General features: G+C 38.8%; 1 protein-coding gene across 1 annotated transcript in view; it reads left to right on the top strand.

The window, feature by feature from the left end:
• Positions 1 to 18909, top strand: part of LOC131059668 (transketolase, chloroplastic) — a 30167-nt gene extending 11258 nt beyond the window's left edge. The window contains exons 2-7 of the mRNA XM_057992691.2: positions 16262 to 16352; positions 16457 to 16562; positions 16655 to 16937; positions 17078 to 17226; positions 17312 to 17465; positions 17605 to 18909. Coding sequence (XP_057848674.1) covers positions 16262 to 16352; positions 16457 to 16562; positions 16655 to 16937; positions 17078 to 17226; positions 17312 to 17465; positions 17605 to 18567 — 1746 coding nt within the window. The 3' untranslated portion in view covers positions 18568 to 18909. The remainder of the gene's footprint in view (positions 1 to 16261; positions 16353 to 16456; positions 16563 to 16654; positions 16938 to 17077; positions 17227 to 17311; positions 17466 to 17604) is intronic.
• Positions 18910 to 19469: the final 560 nt, after the last annotated feature.

Raw genomic sequence — 19469 nt, 5'->3', positions numbered from 1 at the left:
ATTTTGTACCCAATTTGCATTTAAATCAATCAAATATAGCTAGACTCAGATTGTTTCTCGTGTACTCATTTATTGACTCATTGAAAGCATCTCGTCATTGAATTTTGCAAAAAAATGCATTTCTAATTAAATTTAAACAATTTTTTGAGTTGCCAAGTTTTCTGCCGAGTTTTAACTGAATTTTCACCGAGTTTTCTCTTTGGGACCCGGCAAGTTTCTGCTTTTGGTGAGTAGTTCAACTATGGGCAGAACCACTATCAATGAACATAGTACTCCACTAATTAGATAGCTCACCACAAACCTTGAATGGATGATATTGTTGTGCTCTTGAAAGAGCTATAAATTCACCCTTTGTAGTGCTGTTACTGCCCTTTGGTATCTGCTCGTGCTCATGCTCAGCATTCTACTCCTCCGCTGCCTGATATTGGTCTAATTCAATAGTTTCATAATTGGTTTCCTCATCTCTCTACCTAAAGCAGGCCAAAGTTTTTTGGTTGAAATTATCAAATGTCTGGACAAAGTTGTGCCCCTGTGTAATAAAACCATGGTACCACCTCTTGTGAGCAACTCCTTCCAAGTGAATGATAGCAAATTTAGTTGTCTGGATCCATTAAACAAGGGGATGACAAGTTTCCCCAATTTGGTTCAAGGTGGGTCTCATTTCATTTTTGGTTTTGGCTTTTGACTTCAATGTAAGATATGTCTGAAGTGTAATATCCCCTGTCCTATAATGACTGAGAACAAGGAATATTTGCTGCCCCAAACTGCGTGTTATGCTGTTATGTGAATGCAACTTAATTTCTTTTCTTTCAATCAAAAGGATGTTCCATTAAGTCCTTACAAATGATAAGACAATGACCCAACTCAACCAATTATTGACTCTTAATTTTCTGAGTACAAGACAGCCATGACTACATTCATTAACATCAGCAAATATTCATTGGAAATCAACACCAAAATGAACCTGGTTGAGGCGCCTTAATGCAAAGATGAAGAAGCAATCAATATCCTATTTGTTGAGCAATGAGATGATTCCTAAATCGCCCCTGCTGTCCATGGAGGTCTGAATCATAAATGAAGTTTTCCGCTGATAGTCCTCAAGCTCCTCTCCCAAAATGTTCGCCCTTTCTTGACAAGTGTAGCGCTGTCCTTATAGCTGAGATTCGATGCCAAATGGATGACTTATGAGTAAAATCGAAGGGTAGGAGCTGACTGCCACGATTTAGACTCAGTCTGATATAGCATTGATTAGTCCACAAAATCACCCTTCAAATTGACTCGAGATGAATCATCTAACTCTTCCATAATTATTGCTGTCCTTGGTAGGAAGTTTTGAAGACTTATTGATGAAATCTGATTCAGATCGTGGATATAGAAGGGTCTGATGCAACTTACTTCAGAACTGGTATATAACCTGAAACCCCCTAATTTCTCCAACAATATGCTCCTAGAGAGTTCGCCTTGCTTCCTTTAACAAATCGATGCACGCTTGGATGTCAAAATAACCAATAGCTGAGGTACTTTCCAAGATCGTCATTTTTTCCAAATTGATGGCAGTCTGAAGATGCCTGCAATTAAATCTCAGATGTGAACAGGTGCTAACAGCTTCTTGAGAGGATCGATGAAACCCTCAAGCATTCACACTATCTTCAACCTCTTCTCAAAATTGAACTTAATCAAGGTTGGCCCTTGGCCACAAATTAAAAACAATCGACATGACTGAAGTATCACCTCCTCAATGCAACCCCTTGGAAGGTCTTCCACTCCCTCAGTTATGCAATCTATGGGAGTTTTCGTTCCCAAAAACCAAAGTCTGCAGATACCTCTCGGTTCTACAAATCCCAATCAAAATCAAAATACCAAATCCAAACTGCTTTGAAGCTTCATCTTGATCTCCTTAAATACCTTTTCACCCCAATGTCCAGAAGCTTCTAGAAGTGACTTTATGAATAATATTTAATTAGTCACTTTATTAAATTAATTAAATATAAAGTCATCTTTTAATTTTTAATTTATTTGATAACTTTATAGATAATTAACTTAATATTATTAATTAAAATAATTAATTAAGCTATCCATGAAAAATAATAATTATTTGGACAACTTGACTAATTAAATTAATTAATCAATTCTTCAAAAAAAAATGGGGACATTACATGAAGAGCAGATGGTTATACTGAGAGGGAGGGGGGCCGGGGGGATTAATCATTATAACAATGAACTTTACTTATTTAAACTTTGTTGATCATAATAGCATTATTCACTATCTTCCAACAATCATGCACATAGTAAGAACACAATAACACAATGTTTTACATGGAAACCCAAATATAAGAAAACCTTGACAAATTAATGCTTTTATATAATTGTTCTCTTACAATGTTTGTAGACACCAACCTACTAGAGGCACCAGCCCCTCAGTTAGTTTGTGAGCACCAACTCCCAATTCTGAATTTGTGAGCACCAACCCATTGGAAGCACCAACACCCACAATTTGTAGGCACCAACCCACTGGAAGCACCAACTCCCACTTCTGAATTTCCACCTTAACAATGTTGCTATCTCAATGAATGATGGACAAATTATGCCTTAGTTCACTTCTTCAATTTGTTATGATTACCTTCTCAAATTGATCACAAGTCTTCTATAAACCTCTCTTCACAGGTTTGATATAATATTGATCTTCTATTACTTTTAAATCTGCCCCAAAATTCACTTCACAATCTGCTATGAAGTTGGTCTTATATTACCTTTGAATCTGCCCCAAAACTCACTTCACAATCTGCTATGAAGTTGCTCTTATATTACTTTTAAATCTGCTCGTCAATTCTGAAATGATATTCTTATAAATGCCCACTCTCAATCCGGTATGTATATCACACAAAGTCTTCACAAGTCTGGAATAATCTTCTAGATAAAGTTTGCATTCTTCTTCTCAATTTCTTTTAATTTAATCTGTATACTCTTCTCTTCTTTGGTGCATAAGCTTTTGTCTTCTTACACTCACACCAACATAATTATCTAAGTTGTTGCAGATCTGGCTCTAAAAACTCTTTTAAATCTGCATATTATATCTCTGTTGGCTTATATGATATATATTTAACACACACACACACAGCAGTGTACTTTTTGATCCAGAGTTATTTCGTCAGCATTGTGCACACACCCCGTAACACACAACACTTCATATGATATTTATATTTCCCACATAACCCTTCATGAGAGGTGCGAACTCCTTCCAAGGAGTTATCTGTGTGAAAAGATGCGTCTCAAAACAATCTATAATTTCATCTTAGTCACTTAACAAATGTATATATTTTTTTCTTGAGTGCTGACTTTCTCTAACATAGTCATTGCCTTTTGTTTATCATTAGCAAGCTTTATTTTATTTTTATTTGCTTCTAACCACTGCTTATCAAATATGTTTGCTGCTCTTTGCTTAATGAAATCAAGCGTTGTATTAGTCACTTCATATTATTTATTGTTTCTAATCGTTAGGAGATTGTTGCTTTTAAGAGGATCGCACCGCTTATACTTTATTAATATTTTGCTTCTTATTTAGAATATCTCAGCCATTAGTCATGATAATCTCCAATATCACTGACTTTAAACTAAACCACCAACCTATTATTTGTCGTCACCAAAGAAAGTCTCTATTCTTATGAACTTGGGTCGCACCTTATTTGTCTTCATTCTAATCAATGCTTCCTTAAATATATGTATCTCCAATATTATCATTGTCTTGCTAATGTTGGCTAAACATATCAGTTCCTTTATTTATTCTTGAAGTCACATATACACTAATTGAAGACATCAGCCACATTATGAGTAATACGACCAGCATTGAGGTTGACCATATCATATCAACAAAGTCTTTTGTAATATAATCATTGATCACATATTAATGATGTCGGCTACATTGGAGATCCACCATATGAGGAAGTCGACCATCATAATGATTTTTAAATCCCTTATGTCATTGTCTATATTCATAATTTGGGCTTTCTTGTATGTATTAATCTTTATTCTCCACACCACCTTGTAGTTTATTCAGAATGAATCATTGTTCCTTTCTTAATCTTTATCGGGCTTGTTCCTTAATGCATTAGTTAGTTAATGATATAATTTTCTTTATGTTCCTAGTTTATAATTTATATATACACCAGCTATTACCAGCGATGCTTTATGGAGTCCCAATGCTGCCTTGTTCTTTGTCTTTAGTGCTTCCCTTTAGTCACTATGCCCATCGCTGTAACTATACTTTCTCAGTCGCTATTTTCATGAAGTTGCTGCTTTGTTGATTGCTGATCATAATATTATTCATGTCCTTGAGTCTCTCCACTGAATAAGTTAATTGTCGCTGTCTTTGTCTTGTATTAATATAGATTTTTCTTGTCTCTATTATTTTTGATCACCAACTCATGTCAAATAAACTTTCAATACTTTCTCTATATTATCAGTAGTCTTCATAAGAGAACTTGTTGTTCTAAAAAAATGAGCAAACCAAGTTCACCTGCAATCTATCTATGAAATAGCCAACTTCATACAATGAAGAACTTCAGAACTTGGACAACATAACAAGGATTTGAATCTTTCTACTCTCCAGGCTTTGCAAAACCTAGGTGGGTGTACCTTTGATGCATTGACTCGGACCCATTACACGCATATGATAACATCAATAAAAGCAGATAGATCTCATAAGGCTTAAACGACTAGGAGCTTACTGCAGATGGGCTTGATCTACATTGACATCTCAACTAAGTTGAAGCATGAGATAGGTGGAACAAACTAAAACTACAAACATAAAAGTAAATGGATATTTGATTTTAAAAATCTCTGAGAATCCCCAGAATCTGCAAGACCAGTGCCTTATCCAAGGGCATAGAGTCATACATCAAACTGCAAACGAAAAACCTCTACTGCAAATCCATCTTCATCATTAAATATTTCTGCATTAATGCCTTGCATTACTCAACTCATTTACAAAATCATCAGATCTTGAAAATATATTTCATTATTTATGATTGATTACAGAATTTAAATTCTTCCTTGAAGAATACCCACAAACAATCACAACAATCTCCTTGAGATGACAAATTCCAGCCTCCTTGAGGATTTAATTTGTAACAAAGAAATATATATCTAGAGACAATTCTGTGTGAATTTATGCATGCCTTACATGCATAAGAACCTGCAACATAAACACCTACAACAAGAAGATATACTCCATTACTTGAAAAAAGACATTATATTACAAACTTGGAAAAACTCATAATTGGAAACCAAGATTAAAGAGCCTTGCTCACAAAAATCTAGAACCCCTACAAAATGAGAAGACCTCAGAATAAGAAGGGACCGAGATTAGGCTTCATCAGACAAGGACAACTGTCCTAAATTTTTGCATTAATGGCCCACACACTTGGCCTGCTGAAAATCTTCTCTTTCTGATTGAAAAATATATTCTGAGATCTCGAGGTAACTGCCCCAAAAATATTTGCCGTGGGTTACACTTGACTGCAGAAATGGATTCCTCGTTTTTAGAGCCTTTCAACAATATATAATACTTATATATTCGGGCAAAAAAAAAAAAAAATCCCTCAGCCATCAATCTCTCAGATGAGCTTAGTCATTTAAATTTCTGCCTTTTCACTATAGTCTGAAACTATATTTTAAACTTTGAATTTCCCACACAGATCTCTGCCACATGTCACCTCTGGATTGGCTCGTGAGTCCCTCTGGACTCCACCTGTCATGCCACCTGAGCACGGTCGGACCCACCACTTCCTCTTCTCTTCCTAGTTCGCCTTTGGATCCACCTACTCGCCACTTGGACCTGCCATTGGACTTGGGCCCACCTTGGTTCTTCTTCTACGCTCTGCCACGTGGCACATCCTGATTCGTTCTGAGCCCACTTGGACGACCACCTCAATTGCCACCTCGCCAGTCGCTATGTCGCTATGTCGCGGGGGATAACTGGCAAGCTTCTTTCTATCGCGGTATAGTGACCACCGTTGGATCTTTCGCATCACTGACCAATCTTCCTTGATCTGCTCGACCTTTACCTTGGCTGATTTGCTTCCTTCAGCCACTGGTTTGCCTTTGAATCCATCTGGGCGCCACCCTCTAACTGCCATGTGTCTTTGGTTCTGTTGGTTTGTTCAATATTATTCTTTCGGCCAAACTTCCTCCCTCGACGAGCTGTTTACATGTCTCATCGATATTTTTTATTTTATCGGCGGGACCAGTCTTGATTTCTTTGATGTACTTTATGCCGATGGAACTGATGCTTTCAGTCAATCCTTTTAGAGATCTATCGTGGCCAAGGTTTGTTCGATAAGTCACTCTTTGGTTTGACAGCGCATCCAGCCGACCACCATTTGGGCACCACCTGTCTGCCAATTAGACCTGCCTTGGTCGCCAAGTCGCGATGGAGTAACATTTCAGGCACTTTATGTCGCAGTACAACGACAGTCGCTAATAGTCCCGGAATTGTACTCCATCGTTGATCTTTCTCGGACCTGCCGTTGGATCTCTTGATTTGCGCAACCCTTAGCCCTTCTCGCCAACTTGTCCCAAAATTTGGACACTGTTGACGTGTATTTTGTACACAATCATACACAGAATAAAATACCCAAAGGCATCTTATCCTCTCTTGAATAAAGTCGCTAACTGCTGAAGATATCGCAAGAAGGATCAGTTAGGATGACTCCAATGTTCTTTTTAGTAGGGTCTCTACGTGAGGATAAGCACCAGTGGTCGTTGTGATTGCTGTGTCATCAAGGGGCCTTACGTTTCCGAAGAATTTTCTAAACTAAACAAGCTCTAAAAAAATATCAAAAGAGCAGGGTTTGCAAGAGGTCTAATCTAGTTTAACCCTAAGAATGACTCAATGTGGACGAGACTTGGCAAAATTCTACCAACTTCAATATTGCCATAAATCAACAACTCAATTGAAATTGGTGCGATCTTCTAAGGTAACAAATGATTTTTCAATACATCAAAGATCAAAGACACTACCACAAAGGTACATATCCAAGATACAACAACGATTGAAGGTTTAAGCGATTCAAGTATCTCCAGTCGACCACGCAAGGCGTTCCTACAATCAGCAAGAAGCTAGTGGTTTGGATAGTGAATCCTACCAAAGATCAAGTCCAACACTTTGTCCTTCGAACTAAAACACTACTTTGATTGAGAATGATTCAAGAAAGTGCACAACCATGAAGATAACCACGAGAATTGCAATAAAACACCATAACTTCAATATTTTATTGATCTCAAAGCCATCATGTACAACAATTGTTTGAATTCCTTTCTCAAAGCTCAATCTTGCTACAAAAGTAACTTGCTTCTAAACTCTAATCTCTCTAATGCTTAATACATCAATAATTTCTAACTCTCTGATTGATTACAAAATGAAAAGAAATGAGGGTATAAATAGCATCCTCAATTACAATGAACGGTCCAGATTGAAAGAAGATCAATGGCCAAGATTATGGACACCTAAACCCTAATTAGGGTTTATTACAAATAGCCTCCTTTTTACTGAACAATATTAAATGCATAGCCAAATATTAAATTTGGCACAAAAATCTAGGAGACATAGACCAATGACAATTAAGGTGCCATGTCATCTATAACAACCTCTCATCTAGAATCTTATTCCCTTTCCAATGCTCCTTTTTAGCATATACAATGAATCTTGATACGATTCTTTCGATCTCAGCAATTGGAATCTCGGGAAGATTCCTCATTCTTTCTTCCAAGTGGATGACCTGATCAAATGCCTTGAGAAGAGCAGCGTCCCATCCAGGTTCAAGTTCCTTAGTCTTTTCAATCAGGAGCATGGTAGCAAACATCTGGTCCCGTTGCTCATCTGTGATAACATTAGCATCTTTGCAAAAGATGACCTTAATTCTATCCTCCAATTCCTGCAAATCCACATCTGTCTCAACTTCGATCCTCCTGCCAAGAATGGTACGTAGTACCTCAAATACTCTGTCCTGGATCGGGTGGATAACCTCCTCAACATGGCTACATCTAGTACTGATGTCCTCGAAGAGAACTTCCTTCATCTGGAGTAAGGTTGACCACTGAAGTAAACTGTGAGGTCCTCCATCCATGATCTTTTCCTGCGCTAAGACCTTCCTTGATGTTTGTCTGATTACTTGCAAGACAGGAATGATAACATCTTTGGTATGAGCAAAAGCGGCTACTCTTATCATCAAATTGTGGATGATCTCAAGAACCTGGATAGCCCTATGAATGGTCTTCATCATCCTTGTTGCAAATTCTACGGCAACTGTATGAGATTTGTCAATCCATGAGCTCATAAGCTGGACCAGACTCCTGAATCTCTCTGCCTCACCAATTGATTGAAGGGGAAGTGCCTGTACGGGTGATCTCGCTGGATCCCGTCGTCCTAAAGGCTGATTGAGATGGCTGAAATATGTTCTCCATGCACCGACCTCTCTCTCAAGCTTTCTATTCTTTTCCATTTCTTCTCTAAGCTTGTCTTTCAGTGCCTCAAATGAATCGGTGGCATCATCCATTGTTTGTTCAGCTGTGGATGGACCTAGCTCAAATGTCTCTACATCATATTCTTCTGCGAGGATCTCACCTTCATATTTGTCCACTGCCGGTGTAGCTATCTGCAATTTTTTGGATCTAGTCTCATCTCTAATCATCTTGGACATCTTGGTAGCCTTCCTCTTCTCTGTCACTTCCTGGGAATGTCCAACAAGGCTCTCCAAATCAATCACATTGTCCTCGTCCTCGATTACAATCACCTTCGTTAATCTTTCCTTCAACCAATCTGGGATGGCAGATCTTGTCTCTTTAACCTGTATTTCCTTAAGCAATTCTTCTTCTCTGGGAGGAGATGTTACTTCATTATCTTCTCTATCTTCATGCAACTCATTGTCTTGGAAAGATCCACCTGGTGCCTGTCCTTCTTTATCATTCTGTACCATTGACTCCATAGACTCTTCTATCTCAAATGTCATCTTCTCTTGTCGAGAAGATGTACCGGATGAACGATCTCGGTTGGCCTTTTGCTTCTTCTTGGAAGATTCTCTTTTTTCAGGTCTCTCTTTCCTCTTCGCACCTCTTGGATGGAGATTGCCTTCACTTGCGCTTCGAAGGTTGCCTTCGCTTGTATTTCTAGGATTAGGATTGCCTTCGCTTACACTTGCTCCACCTTCAGCTGGTCTCTCCTCCAAGGTGAAAGTCATAGCTATGCCCTGTTCTCTCAACTTCTGATGCTGCACATCAACCCATTTGCGAGTACAAGACAAGACTGGAGCCATCAGAGCATCTAGATCCACAACCTCGGGCTCATTCCAATCTAACCTCACTGTTTTGCTTTCTCGATCATAGGATGATTGGAGATGTCTGCCACTGTCCTGAGCTTGGTAGGCCACTCTGTAAATCTTGCATTTCTTGATGAAATCCAAAGGCAATCTAGAATGCATCTTTCTTTTCACTTCAAGATCGTCTAAGAGATTCATCATAAAATCTTCTATCTGAAACTCATGCTTAAATTTCCTACCGACTGTCTCCTCTATATATCCATGTGGATCAAAGCTCTCTCTCAAGGCAAAGAATGAAAAAGAATACAAAGCTAACTCCTTTTCTGCGTCATCCATGGCTGGAGCATTAGGACATACCTCAACTGAATTGCCCAATATGATAGGTACAGGAACTCCATTTCCATGTCTGTGTCTGAATGCCTTCGCATAAGCTGCCAACTGTCTTGTTACCTCAAGTAACACTATTCTGTCTGTCGGATATCTCGGCAACATGTATGGAGGTGAAGGACATCCATGAACTTTGATATAAGTAAATTTCGGAAATTGGATAAACCAAGCACCGTACCTCTTTACTAGTTCCTGTGCATCCTGAGATAGTCTATTGTGAATCCCACCTTGCAACGTCCTTGTGATGTTCATCGTGAAGGTATCATTGACTAACTTGTAGTTACTTCCTGGCGGATGATGCAAGTGGACATAAGAATCACAAACTCTGACCTCGCTAGGTCCTCTTCCAATCACTCCTCTGTGAGGTAGTCCTGCGTACTCAAAGCTCCTGATCAAGGCATATATGACGTATGAACTCATGTGAAAGGACTTGGTAGCCTTCAGTCTCCTTAACTGTACGTCCAAGCAATGGCTAATCATTCTAGCCCAATGAATTGTCCCTTTTCCATGAACTATCACCTGGATGAAGTAGAACATCCACTTCTCGAAATAGAAGGCTTGAGGGGCTCCTATGACTCGGTTGAGCATCGTTATCAAATCTCTGTACTCCTCCTGGAAATCGATCCTATGTGGTGTGTTCGGGATCTTGCTTAGGCGAGGACGACTCTTGAGTAACCAGTTCTTGTTGATGATGCTTAAGCAAGCATCAGGATCATCTTCGTACATGGACCTGGCTCCTTCTATGCTTTTGTAGACCATATCTCTGTGCTTTGGAAGATGGAAAGCCTCACTTATAGCTTCCTTTGAGAGGTAAGCCAAAGTGTTTCCCTCCTTAGACACGATCGTTCTGGACTGTGGATCATAATGATGAGCACACTCGATCATCAACTCATGGCACTGGACTGCTGGAGGGAAGCCAGCCGCCTTAATGATGCCACTTTCAATTATCCTTCTGGCGACAGGTGATGGCTTGCCAATATAAGGGACCTCTCGAAACTTCTTCGTGCTGAAGTTGCCCAAGTTGGTATCTCCAATGTTGCTCCACTTAGACACGATCTTGGTCTCCAGTTCTTCGTTCTTTTGATCTTCCTTCATGAGAGCTGGACGACTGGTGGATGCTCCCGCCTTCGGGGTCGCCATTGTAACACGTACACAACATTTCATAATAAGAAACTAGATTTTGCAAGGTATAACTATAGATTAGAGATTAAATTTAGGAAACTTCATGATAAGTCCTTGAGTTATCATTTCCTAAATACGATTGAGCTACTTGAAATTCAAAATTTAAGGCCATGACGATCAAAATTCAAAACAAGAGAAGATTTCGCCATACCTTACTTGAGAGCTACCTCTAAAATGCAAAATTAAGAAATTCGCCTAGGCAAAAATCAAGGTTTGATGACTTCAACGTGATCTCTCTCAAGCGAACGTCCTCCTTAGCAACTTCGCCACCTTTGGGGGGTCTTCAATGTCTTGGTGGCAAGTTTGCTTCACTTGAACAAAACTCGCACTCCTTTTGATGATGTTCGCACCTTGTATCCTTGATGAAATTCGCACACCTCTTAAAACACAATTCGCACACCTCTTTAATGATAATTTTGCACTTCCTTGTCTTCTCCAAATTGCATGCAAAGGATGTTAAATGATGTTTTGAAATGTAATAACTTACCCTTCCTTTATAGGCGCTTGCCCTCTCAATTACCTCTAGGCCGACTTTGTGAAAATGAGGCAATTAAAAACAAATTTTAAATAAAAATTAAGGCCGACTTTGTAAAATAAAGCAAATAAAACCCAAGCGCCCCAATTTTTTATTTAAAATAATCATTAATTCATTTAATGCCTTCGTTTTTAATTAATTCGATTTTTTAAAGGCCACAAATAATTAATTTAAATGTTTTGCGCAATTTTTTTAAAATGCTAACTTAATTAAATATTTCAAATTTCATCGATCTTAGCATTTAATATAATTTGAAAAATGTCATTAGCGCCAAAATTTGGGAGATGAAAAAAAAATACAAACCATATCACTCTGGTCCCTGGGAGAGGGACAGGAGCGAATTAGCATTTTAGCCTTGATTCTCTTGCCTTTTACGTTCAAAACCACCTTCTCCACGTGGAAACTGGCATCTTCGTTGGGTATCTCGAGCTTGATTGATTCAACTTTGTGGATAAATGCCTCTTAAGGTCAATATCGCCCTGGTCCCTTGGTGAGGGACAGGAGCGAACCTTGTGCTCTCCTTGATCCTTGTTTCTTTGATCGCCAATCTACATCACAAGGCAAATAACAACGTTATCCCTTCACTCCACGCATACTTTACTCGTCCTTAACTAGGCACATTTGATGTTTGAATAATTTTCGCCCTGGTCCTTGCCTGAAGGATAGGAGCGAACTTTGTGTTCTAGCCCAAATTTGTCATCCTTTAACCTTAACTTCTTGTTCAACACCCTTTAAATGACATTTTCAACCTTGTTGATCTTTGTTTTGAGGTGATCTTTGAAAAGAATGATTGATTTATTGAATATTGCCCTGGTCCTTGCCTGAAGGACAGGAACGATCCTTGGTGTCTTGGGCTCATCCTTGTTCCTATCAACTCTCAATTGCCTTCACAGTGTAAAACAATGTCCTTTGATCCTTTTTGAACGTATGAAATGGAATTGATATTCAAAATTTAAGCTCATTTAGAGATTTCGCCCTGGTCCTTGACTAAGGGACAGGAGCGAACTTGGGCATATAGTGCAAATTCTTCATCTTTGGCGATCTTTGTAACTTCATTCTTTGTCGAGGCGTTCCAAACATCATTGCTTCCTTGTACCCTGACTTGGAGTGACTTAAAACTTGGAAGGAAGGCAACATAACTAATATTTCGCCCTGGTCCCTGGCTGAGGGACAGGAGCGAATTTACACTTGTAGGCTCAATCGTGCTTTGCTAACTTTCAAATTTGTCTTCAACGGACTTGTTGTGCCCCCTTTCACTTATCCTTGGCATGGCATTCGTTTTATCTTGTTGAGAAATTGGTCTAAGAGATCGCTCTGGTCCCTGACTGAGGGACAGGAGCGCCTAGGCAAATATGGGCCTCGCTTCGGTGTCTTGCAATCTTCAATTTGTCTTCAATGGGTCCGTTATACCTTCTTTACCTGCCTCAAACTTAAAACTTACTTGATCTTCACCCAAATTTTGCCCTATAATGAAATTCGCTCTGGTCCCTGGGAGAGGGACGGGAGCTAACATCAAATTTCGCCCTGGTCCCTGGCAGAGGGACAGGAGCGATTTTGCTTCTAGGGTCCATTTTCCTTACGTTGGCAATTTCAAGTTATATTCAACTGATAAGATGTTCTTCCTTGGTTCTCCTCAAATCGCGAAATTGTTGAAATCTTGCAAGGACAAGGCAAGGTTGGATTTTAAGCTCCGGTCCTTTAGTGAGGGACAGGAGCGATTTTTGCTCCTGGCAAATTTCCATGTTTGCGAAATTCTTCAAATTATATTCAACGGAAAGAACATGCCTCCCTTTATCTCTTCCAATCCAAAAATCGTCTTGATCCTGCAAGGACAGCAAAATTTTGAGAAACAAGCTCCGGTCCTTCAGTGAGGGACAGGAGCGATTTGTCTTCAAACTCCAAAAATTCGCCATTTTAAGCTTCAAAAAATCTTCCAAATCTTTCAATTTGCGTTCAAACACATCTCCTGGCGGACCCTGCACAAGACAAATGAAACAAATTAACAATCAAGATGCATAAAACATCATTTTCGCCCTGGTCCCTGGTTGAGGGACAGGAGCGATTTTGCTTCCACAGGCCAAAATATCACGATTTCGGGACTTTAGTCACTTGACAAGGCAACAATAAGACCTTTCCAATACTCGGGATCAATTATCAAAATTTTCAAAATTTGGTCAAAAATCACCCGGGCAAAGATTCATAATCCCATCATCAATACTAAGGCAAAATTTTGGACTTGCGTTCAGAATTCCAATTGAAACTAGACCAACCTTCTAGACCTCTGATGAATTCACTTTATTCAAAATTGCATCCTACGGGAGGAAGCTCAATAGCTCTCAAGATTGACTGGACTCTGGCCTGAAAACACTAAAACGGGAACCCTAAGGCTTGACCCTAATCCAGAGGACTAACATACTAAACCAAAACCCTAAAAAGCAAAGAGAAAGGCGAGCAAAAACGAGCAAAAAAGAAGGGGTCCCCATTTTAATGGGGCGATGTGTGAAATGGTCGCAACAGACACCTTGAGATGCGTGTGCACGGGGGGTCCATTGGGCCACGAGCCACGTCTTGCCAAAAGCCCTTAAGCTTTGACACTCAAGAAGTGTGCGGCTTTGTATTTAAACACAATACATTTCCTCCCCACGACCAAATGTGGGATAAATGGTTATGCCAGGTGGCATTTACATGGAAAATTCCCTGGCCTTTTAAAACCTTCTTTGGGGCCCAAGTAAAAATGCTTTACACAGGCCGATTGCATTTGCTGAAAGCTTCTTTGCTCCCCATATTTCACAGGCACATGAGGGGAGGATGCTGGCTTCAGTTTTCATGCCCTCAAACTAGGCGATTCAGGTTGATTCATCAAGTGCCACTGAAAGTGCAGAGCAGAATTTTTAAAATGGGCCACTGTTTTTCAAAATTTTATGAGTTCCAACAGAACTTTTGCTAAGTTCTTACTCGACAAACTTATACGTACCTTTTTACATCAGTAATGAGATTCACAATCTCGTGTATTTATCAATAGTCATAACGAATACCTCGACATTAATGACAACATTCGAACAATCTCCACTGATTACCTTTGACATCAATGACAATATTTCCAACAATGTCTACTTGAAACTCAACCTTGTTTATCTTGTATTCAACATTGAGAGCATCCAAGTGACTCTCAATAGTCTTGTAGCAATGATTGATTTCAATGGGGTGTTTTGGTTTGCTGTTGAAGGCAAGGCTTCTCGTTGTGCACCGTTTTCCTTGTTGGCAAGTAAACTTGTAGTTTTTGTAAGAATTAGTGTGACTCACCCAATAGGTAGTGGCATGTGCTTAGTGTGACTCACCCAATAGGTGGCATGTGCTTGCAATAGTCGGAGAAATTCCCATTGAATGGGCAGTTTTCCATCTTCCGTTAGTTAATTTAATCCGTACTAAAGTAACTTCAATCTATCTATCTGCTATTCCTATGGTGACAGCCACATAAGCTATGGATTAGAGTAGTGGACCCCACATTCCATTGATGTCAAAAGGGGTCATTACATGTTGGATGGATATTTAGTCAGATTGAAGTTTGGAGTGTTTATAATGGTGTTTTTTTGAGCATTGTGTATAATAGTGTTCCATTGTTCTGGATAGCTGTACGTAAGAATAGCTAATCCGATCTTCCAGTTTGAATGGATCTAGGCTATGGTAATGCTTTGTGAATTAGATAGGGAAGGACAGTTTGATCAGGTTAGTCTATAACTGGAAGCACTTACATGTCTTAGGTATGTAGTGAATTTTCATTACATGGGCACGTTGATATGAGTGGGTTAATCCTAAAATAGGGATGATGGCTGGTATGATTAGCTTAATTATGATGGTGTAAGGTGGATAGAAAGTTTGACGTAGAATAGGGAATTGGGCCTGTTTCTTCTGTAGAGACCAGCACATTGCAGTTTTGTTCTGTGATTCTGTTGCTTCTAAGCATGATTTTTTTTTTCTGTAAATATGATTATAGAGAGCTAAACAGGGACACTAAGAGGTTGATTAGAAAATTGGGAACTGTACCTCGTGTCTACTATGGCCAGGGGAAGCTTGGATTATCTCATTTCCTTGGTGATGTCAAGCTTAGTGTAGTCTCAGTTTGGATTTGCTTTGTTATATCTTCTCAAATATGAAATTTGGATTTGCTTCAACCTGTTTATTATATGAACCTTGGTTTTTGGATCGTAATTTGACAGGTTATTTCTAAATTTTCACCATCTCTGGTGGTTTCTGTATTTTTTTTGGGAGATTTAATTTGTTTTAAGGTGAAAATGATATGAAAATTTTGGAATTTTTATAAAGGCTCTGAAAAATCTGATTGGAATTTTATAAAATAGAACTTATTAAACATCAAATTTCTGCACAGAATTCTGGAAATAATAAAATATGAAGATATTCAGAACTGAAGAAGAGAGTATCAAATTTTAATAACGTAGAAATATAGGTTATGTCCATTGGGTTCCAAGCATTGGGACCAAAGCACATTTTAACCAAACCCTGCTGGATTTGTAACTATTTTGAAAATTTTGGGACCAGACCAGATACATTATAACAATCCAGTCCACCACATCTGCTTCTACTGAGTTCTACACCTTATATTTGATTTGAGAAAGAGTTTGATTTTTATAATTATTTATTGCTTTCACAATTTACAAGCATGAAGTGCATTTATGTAATGGGAATTGAAACATTATAGTTATCGAGGAAAGTGAATAAAATGCATTTGGTTTCCCCACACTAATGGATCTGGCTTCTTTATCAGCAAATGATAATAATGGTTTGCCATATAGTTGAGTTTGATAGCATATATTCTTGATAATTTTAGGAAGAGGATTTGAAGAGCTTCCGTCAGTGGGGAAGCAAAACGCCGGGACATCCTGAGAATTTTGAGACCCCTGGTGTGGAAGTTACAACTGGTGTGCACATTTCCTTAATTATCATATTCACTTTTCATTTTGCGACACTGACTCTGTTCAAGAAATGAGGGATTTTGATGGCTTTTTAAATTTCTCCTACGTAGGGCCACTTGGTCAAGGAATTTGCAATGCAGTCGGATTGGCTCTTGCTGAAAAACATCTGGCTGCTAGATACAATAAGCCAGACAGTACCATAGTTGATCATTACACGTAAGTTCCTTATTTACATTTCTTTTTCATTGAATTCGATCAATAGCTTCAATAGCATTCGAAGTTACTAAATTGTGTTCTTAATTTCCTAGATACTGTATTGTTGGTGATGGCTGCCAAATGGAAGGGATCTCCAATGAAGCGTGCTCGTTGGCTGGCCACTGGGGGCTTGGCAAACTAATTACTTTCTACGACGATAATCATATCTCCATAGACGGTGACACAGAGATTGCATTTACAGAAGATGTTGTAACTCGTTTTGAAGGTTTGGGATGGCACACTATCTGGGTTAAGAATGGTAATACTGGTTATGATGAGATTCGTGCTGCTATTGAGGAGGCAAAGTCTGTCAAGGACAAACCCACTTTAATTAAGGTTTGCAGTTTATACTCCTTAGTGGCAAATGCATTTTTTGATGTAATCTGCAATTATGATAGATCGGGAGTTTAAATTTATGGAGAAGGAAATAAGTTCTGAATCTTTGAAGTCATGGACCGTCCTTTGCTTTTTTCCAGGTCACTACTACTATTGGTTTTGGATCGCCAAATAAGGCAAACTCTTACAGTGTGCATGGAAGTGCTTTGGGTGCAAAGGAGGTTGAGGCAACCAGACAGAATTTGGCTTGGCCTTATGAGCCTTTCCATGTTCCTGAGGATGTTAAGAGGTATCATTCTTTTCAGTGTAGACAAACTTATTCTTCGTGAGATCTCATTCAATTATCTTAATGGCGTTATATTTTATGGAAACAGCCATTGGAGTCGGCACATCGAGAAGGGTGCAGCTGTGGAAGCAGAGTGGACAGCTAAACTTGCAGGATATGAGAAGAAATACCCTGAGGAAGCTGCAGAGTTCAACGCACTAATAACTGGTAAATTGCCTGAAGGGTGGGAGAAGGCACTCCCGGTAAGAACTCAAGGCTGTTGCTTTTATCATACATTTTCTTGTCCCATTCAGCTACTATGGTCATTTTTCGTAAATTTTTTTTTCAGTCAGGTTGCAAGTTTTTGGCAATGTTTAAATCTGATTTTTCATGCATTTTCAGACATACACCCCAGAGAGCCCCGCGGATGCTACCAGAAACTTGTCTCAGCAATGTTTGAATGCACTTGCAAGGGTTCTTCCTGGATTCGTAGGTGGAAGTGCAGACCTTGCATCATCTAACATGACTTTGTTAAAAATGTTTGGGGATTTCCAGAAGGATACCCCCGCAGAGCGTAACCTTCGTTTCGGCGTGCGTGAGCATGGCATGGGAGGAATATGCAATGGAATAGCCCACCATGGAGGTGGCCTCATTCCTTACTGTGCTACTTTCTTTGTTTTCACGGACTACATGAGAGCTGCAATGAGAATCTCCGCGCTGAGTGAAGCTGGGGTAATATATGTGATGACCCATGATTCTATTGGTCTTGGAGAAGACGGGCCCACTCATCAACCAGTAGAACACTTGGCAAGCTTCAGAGCAATGCCAAACATCTTAATGTTCCGTCCAGCTGATGGAAACGAGACAGCTGGAGCATACAAGGTTGCTGTACTTAATAGGAAGAGGCCATCAGTCCATGCTCTTTCACGTCAAAAGCTTCCTCAGCTTCCTGGTACCTCGGTAGAGGGAGTTGCGAAGGGAGGCTATATTATCAGCGACAATTCGTCTGGTAATAAGCCTGATGTCATTCTTATTGGTACAGGTTCAGAGCTTGAGATTGCTGAGAAAGCTGGAATTGCTCTCCGCAACGAAGGAAAAGCTGTTAGAGTTGTGTCCTTCGTCTGCTGGGAATTATTCGAGGAGCAAACTCCAGAGTACAAGGAAAGTGTGCTTCCAGCAGCAGTATCTGCCAGAGTCAGTGTGGAAGCTGGTTCAACCTTTGGGTGGGAGAGGCATATAGGTTCCAAGGGAAAGGCTGTGGGGATTGACACTTTTGGCGCTAGCGCTCCAGCTGGAATTTTGTACAAGGAGTTTGGCCTCACCGTTGACAATGTAGTCGCAACAGCTAAACAACTCATTGCATAGTTTGTGCGAAAGTTGAATTTGAGATCATAACTTGTGCCATAGTTGGATTTCACATTCCTTTCCTTTTTGTCAGATTTTTCAGAGGTCGTTGATAGAGTGGCAACATGTAATAAATAATTTTCTTTTGCTTAGGCGGATAATCGTGTTCTCGCGGTGGGTTTCAGCCGACAGCGGCATCCTTCCGGAAACAATGGCAAATGTTTCTTTCATATAAAGAACGCCTATTTTTAGAATTAATTGGGGGAGTAAAATATAAAATTAGAAAATAATGATGAATTATAGTAAATTTAAAGTGTCTTATATACAATTTTATCATTTGAAGTTGTTACAGTTAATACCAAATTCCAGGCCTGCTCGCAATGATACAATAACTTGGTGTCAATTTTATATGAATACATGACAAATATTTTTCATAAAACAAACTATTTGAATTATTTTGTTTTTTACAAAAGAGTACAAAATAGCCCATATGAATACCTTAGCTGATAGAATATTATATATTTTAATACATTATAATAATTATAATTAATTTTAATATTCATAATACTATCTTAGCTTCATTAATGTTATTGTATAATAATATAAAAACTTGGCCTCATTAACGTTTTTTTAATTATATATTTAATAATATAAATATGATAGTGTAGACACATAAAAGTGTTCTCATAATTACCATAATTTTTTTATCAATCAAATAGATGTTATTATCTATTTAATTAATTAATTAATTTACATATTCATTTATCTAATTCATTAAACTCTTTTTACATAAATTCGTTTTTTAATAAATCTGTAATCTCCACCATTTCATACTCATTTAATTTATTCCTTTCAACCTCCAGCAATAATGTCTATATATTGAATGTGGGACAAATGCTTATCTCTCCATCTCACACTTTCAT

Source organism: Cryptomeria japonica, chromosome 9 (assembly GCF_030272615.1).
Source record: "Cryptomeria japonica chromosome 9, Sugi_1.0, whole genome shotgun sequence".
NCBI classification, from domain to species: domain Eukaryota; kingdom Viridiplantae; phylum Streptophyta; class Pinopsida; order Cupressales; family Cupressaceae; genus Cryptomeria; species Cryptomeria japonica.
The sequence above is the reverse complement of the archived record's forward strand: the minus strand, read 5'-3'. Positions and strand labels throughout refer to the sequence as shown.